Source organism: Lygodium microphyllum, chromosome 4, assembly GCF_053477565.2.
Source record: "Lygodium microphyllum isolate KBCC chromosome 4, Lygodium_microphyllum_v1.1.10, whole genome shotgun sequence".
Lineage (NCBI taxonomy): Eukaryota > Viridiplantae > Streptophyta > Polypodiopsida > Schizaeales > Lygodiaceae > Lygodium > Lygodium microphyllum.
Window position 1 is genome coordinate 147,036,595 of NC_141138.1, and position 5,821 is coordinate 147,042,415.

The 5,821-nt window shown below is 41.7% G+C and overlaps 1 protein-coding gene across 1 annotated transcript; it reads right to left on the reverse strand.

Moving 5' to 3' along the window:
- Positions 1-418: 418 nt before the first annotated feature.
- Positions 419-2,972, reverse strand: LOC148037748 (pentatricopeptide repeat-containing protein At5g55740, chloroplastic-like). The gene is made up of 4 exons (XM_087677150.1): positions 2,756-2,972; positions 1,299-1,482; positions 1,196-1,202; positions 419-730 (listed from the first exon to the last, which is right to left on the reverse strand). The coding sequence occupies exons 1-4, from the start codon at positions 2,970-2,972 to the stop codon at positions 419-421; spliced, it is 720 nt and encodes a 239-aa protein (XP_087533276.1).
- Between the last annotated feature and the right edge of the window lie 2,849 nt (positions 2,973-5,821).

A 5,821-nucleotide genomic window follows, 5' to 3' on the forward strand; every position in this document is an offset into this window, starting at 1 on the left:
GATCAATCTCATCTATATCCAACATTAAAAAAGTAAATATTTTCTTACCAAGATCCACATCACCCCACTTTTGACAAGCCCCTAAAATTGTATTCCATGAAACAAATTCAGAAGTTAGTTGCAGACTTTTTAACATTGCAAAAGCTTCACTAAGTTGGCATGCTCGACACATGAGATCAAGCATATAGTTGTAATGCTCAACAGATTTTGCAAAGCCATAGCTTTGACAAAGAGTCTCAAAGCATGTCCATCCTTGCTTTATAAGGCCAACATGGCTACATAGTGAGTGCACATTAAGAAACATGATTCCAATAGGTTTTATGCCTTCATGTTTCATGCTTTCAAACAACTTCAAGACTACTACAGCCTCTCCTTGACAAGCATATCATGAGATAACTGCAGTCCATGATACCACATCTCACACTAACAGATCATCAAAAACTAAGTGTACATCATTGAGTGAACCACATTTAGCATACATACTTATCAAAGCATTTCCAACCAACTCCTCGTGTTCAAACCCATCCTTAACAATATTAGCCTGCAAATCTTGGCCTCGGCATAATGCTCCAGCACTGCCACAAGCTTTTAAGATACAAATTCTTATGACTCCATTTGGATATGTACCCTCCACCTCCATCTCTGAAAGAAGATCTAAAGCTAACTCAGGAAGTCCATTTTCAACATGCCTTGAAATCAATGTATTCCACAAGCTAGTTTCTTTGACTGGCTGTTCATAAAAAATTGTCTCACGCTTTCTCAATGAAGCCACATTTTAGGTATAAATTAACCAAAGCTTTGACAACCAAAGGATCGAAATCAAACTCTTCTTTAATGATCTACATGTGAATTTCTTGGCCCTTATAGCTATGGCTCCCATTGTGGTACATGTCCTTAAATTACAAATAAATGTGTGAGAATCTGGAAATATTCCTTTTAACAGCATTTGATCAAAACAGTCCAATGCTCTTCCACACTGCCCATGTTGACAATACCCTGTGATTAATGCATTCCACGAGACAACTATTTTAACTGCTAGATCATTATGCAATCTCTCAATTGTTGCAAATAAGCCAGCTCTTGCATAAGCATCTACCAATGCATTGGCAAAAAATTCATCTTGCAAAAATCCCTATTTAACAATTTGTGTATGTGTTTCTTGAACCCAACCTAAATACCCTAACCTCCCACCAACTTCCAAACTACACACAAAAGTGACATCATTAAAAGGTACACTCTCAAATTACATTTTCTTAAGGCAGCTTAGCACTTCCTCATTCAGGCCCTATTCCATGTACCCAGTAATCAGACCATTCCACAAGACAACATCTCGGATGGTTGAGCCATCAAACACATATTGTGCTTCTAGAATTGAACCTATTTTGGCGTACACATTCACCAGAATGTTGATTATGAAGGGATCACTCTTGAGCTCTTCCTTGACAACCTCTGCATGTGTGGCATGCACCTTTTGCACATTTCCTGATATGGTGCATACTTTTAGCACACAGATACGTGTAATTATGTTTTAACCCACACCCTCAAATTTCATCTTATCAAAACACTCTAAATCTTCCTTTGCAAGTCCATGTTCAGTGCATACCCAGAGATAAGTGCAGTCTAGCAGACAACATTTCTGAGTGGTAGGTCATCCAACACCTGATGTGCTTCTAGAAGCAGTCCACATTCCACATACATGTCTATCAAGCTACTGGCAACACTGAGATTTCTTTCAAGCCCCTCAATAGAAATTTTAGCATGGAAACCTTGGCCCCTATCTTTGGTGCATATGCTTCCACAACATTTTAAAATGGATATGTAAGTAATAGCATTAGGAGAATGACCACTTTTTATCATCTTTCCAAAAAAATCAAGTGCTTCCTCCCTAAGTCCCTCCTCACCATCAACATAGCCTGCTACTAATATGTTCCATGAGACTACATATTTAACTATCAAATCATCAAATCATCCTGTGCATCTTCAAGTAAACCACATTTCATATACATATCAATCAAGGAATTACCGACCACAGTATCTTTTTCACATCCTTCACAATCAAAGCATGGGCTTTTTCCCCCTCATCTAAATCTCTCATGCTACCACAACCTTTTAAAATGTAGACAAATGAGACACCATCTAGGAAAGCATAATCTTGCACCTACATGACATTAAAATAATCCAAAGTTTTCTCACTTAGGCCTTTTTTGAAAAAACCTGGTATCAATGTAGTCCAAGAAACTACATTTTTAACTAGTAGATCATCATATGCATCTTGTCCTTATGCAAATGATCCACATTGGGCATATGCATCAATCACACTATTGATAACATACTAATCCCTTCAAACCCGTGTTCCACAATCTCACAATGTATACCTAGAACCCCATTTGTTGTTCCCATGGTAGAGCAACATTGCAAAGAAGAAATGAAGGTAGCCACATTTGATGAAACACCATCCATCTTCATCCATTGCAATGTTTCTAATGCCTTATCCTCTAGACCATGGTCAATGTATCGTGCAACCAAAGCATTCCATGAGACCACATCTCGAGTTGGAAGTTCATCAAATACTTCAAGTGCTTTTGCCAATGACCCACACTTTGCATACATATCCACTAGTGTATTGCCAATATATAGATCTTTTTCAAAGCTGTGTTTTGTGATTTCATTGTGCAATTCCCGACCATATCCATGGCTCCTATCTTAGCATAGGCTTTCAAGCTATAGACATAGGCGATACCATCAATAAACATACCCCAAAGTTGCATCTCTGCCGAGCACTTTAGTGCTCCCTCAGCAAGTCCATGCTCCATGTATTCTGCAAGCAGAGTTTTCCACATTATAGCATCTTGGTAAGGCAACTCATCCATGACTGCATGTGCTTCCCCAAAGAGACCACATTTGGAATACATATCTACCAGGCAAGTACAAACAAAAACATCCTTCTCAAACCCCTCATTGACCACATCCATGATGGACCTAAAAATGGGCCGGCACTGGCTCATGCACTAGCCGGGCCTCGTCACTACGCACAAGACAACCCCTCGGCCTCGCGGCCAGGAGCGTCTATCAAAATCTCTGCCTTCCTAAACATTGCGTTTGTAATACGTTGTAGTCCAACTGATCCTAACCCAATATTACTCCTCAGAGGGAGTCCCTTTTACATAGCCAAAAGGCTCGAATCACATACACATGGGGTTCCTCCTACGGCTGAATGCCGTCAACCCTCTACGACTCTCCTACACCTTGGGGATTGGCCCCTCAGTGCGTCGCTCAACATTTAGACATTCCGCACAAAAGTCGCTCAAGGTACCAAATAAGCGTGTCCAGGAATGTACCATTTCTTCCTCACGTACTTTCCCCTTGACCCCCACGACTAGCCTACAGCATGGGTACCTCACTGCCTCTCATCGTAGGTCATGTCCTAATAAACCAATTGCAATCCATGTCCAGGAGCTGGTCACTGATATTCTCTAAATTCTTTTCATGCTCTATGCATTTGGTGGATGCCTAGTGCTCAAACATTTAGCAAACAGTATCGTGCACAAGTGCAAAAACATTCTTTTAATGGTTTCCAACTACCGTTCGTGCTTCGTTGCATGGGCCTAGCACCGAGGTGATCCTCGTGCTACTAAGCTCTTAATTTTAATTATCATGCGTCCTAAATGCTATGCATAGAAATCAGCCACTTTCCTATCATCTCACATGGCATTTAGACATATTTCAACTTCTCTACCCTTCCCCGTTTAAGTATTGCATCGTTGGATAGGTTTATAGGGTATTTTGACATCATTTTATGTGTAGAAAGCGGAAAAAGACACACTAGAACAAGAAAGTGGGGTTGAACTGAGGAAAATCCTCATGCTTCAGTCCCCACTAACATTCACAAACATTGCTCTTATTTATCCTTATTTTTCGAAACCCAAAAGGTAAATTTTCCCTATTTTTTAGGGTTTTTCCACCCTTATCTTGTATTTTTCCTTATTTTTATGCATTATTTAATTACTAAAAATTCAAAACAGGTTATGAGCTGTGGCCCTTAGTTCCTTCTTGCAGAAAAATGAAAGTTTAGTTGGTGTTCCTATTTACTTTCCCATTTTTATGCCAAAAAACCATCATTTTCCCTTGATTTTTCATGTTTTACGTGTTTTAGCATGTTATTTTGAACCACAAGATGTATATTTTCCTGATTTTCTGATTATGACCAGCAAGAACTCATGAAAAACAGCAACATACACCATTTTTAGCCCACATGAACAACATTTCATCAATCAAAAGCCATAGAATCTGAAATTTCCTTTGAAAATTTTAAATTACCGCTTATTTGCGTGTTTCGGGTTTCATGTCCATGGCTGCAAATCTGAAAATCAGCAGCACTTCATGCTCAGCACAATCACAAATCACCATTTCCAGCCCGTGGAGCAATCCGATCCATGCCGGACAAGCCTCCACCATTCTTTCTTCTTCCTCCTTCTTCCCACATGAACTTGCCTTTAGAAGAGAGAGAGGGAGGAGAGAGAAAGACTGATTTTCTCTCTCCCTCTACAGGCCACCATTCCCCGCATGGATCAAAGCGATACGGAGCGTGGATCGAATGTGGAAGCCCTCTGCCATTGGATTCATGGCTTGCCTTCAGCCTCCATCCTTGATTTTGGGGGGGGGCGCGTTTTTTTCGGCGGCTGAAAAACAGCCGCCGCCCCCCCTCTATGACGGTTTTTTTTTAGGGGGGGGTGCCAAAGGTCACCCCCCTCTCTTCACACCCTTTGAAATTTCCTTTTTGGCCCCTTTTTGGGCACCCCGGCCAGTTTTTTGGCCACTTCCTCATACGGACTCCGATTGTCGTGCTGTAAATTTATGGGCGTCCCTCTCGGCATTCCGGACCGGCCTCAGCTCCCACATCCCGTCCTGACTGACAGAAAAATTACTAAAAATCTGGATGTGTCACTTGGGCGCCCGTCGACTGCTTTTGCTTAAAATCGTCCTAGATCGAGCCACCGCCTTTGACGGTGAATATTTTTCCCTTGAAATTCATAATTTTTAGCTATTTTTAAGCACTTCCCGGCACCAAAATTCCGCTCTCAATCCACATGTAGTTTCTGGCCAATATCAACAAACTTCAGCTTTGTGCAAGCTTGCAATAGTGCCTGAATTGTAAACGGTGGGCTAGGATGGACAAAATCTGCTTGCATCTTTTGGAACAAAGTGAGAGCACCTTGTATATCACCAAATTCAATGTGCCCTTGTAGAAGAGAAGTCCAAGAATGCTCACTTTGCTGCCTTTGGAATATTCAGGGTAGCATACCTCCAGAGTCTCTCTCTCTCTCTCTCTCTCTCTCTCTCTCTCTCTCTCTCTCTCTCTCTCTCTCTCTCTCTCTCTCTCTCTCTCTCTCTCTCTCTCTCTCTCTCTCTCTCTCTCTCTCTCTCTCTCTCTCTCTCTCTCTCTCTCTCTCTCTCGTCAAGCCACAAATACTCCTCCTCATGATCGTAGAGCAGCCTACTCGTCCACGCATGCATGGACAACGGGGAAGCTAGTGCAGTTGTGGGATCCATTTTTACAAGGTTCATTAGATGGTTCCCCATGTTGCACATTTGTGATGGTTTTGACTAATGATATCATGTTGCACATTCATTGCTCATGTTCCTCATGTTGCACATTCATTGCTCATTAATGATTCCTTATGATGTTCTTCTAATTGGTTCCATTGCTACCCTGCAGACCTCGTGACCTTGCAACTCTACAAACCCAAGAGCCTCGGACCAACAAAATAAAAGGGGGGTGGGAGCCCCCCCATCGTTCGTGTGCACACGGATGATGGGGGGC

Excerpts from the sequence above, each read along its gene's own strand:
- LOC148037748 (XM_087677150.1), bottom strand. The coding sequence starts at position 2,972 with ATGGATGTGGTCAATGAGGGGTTTGAGAAGGATGTTTTTGTTTGTACT. Across the intron at positions 1,483-2,755 it reads GGCAGAGATGCAACTTTGGG|GAAATGTGCAAAAGGTGCAT; the intron begins GTATGTTTATTG and ends GCACCATATCAG.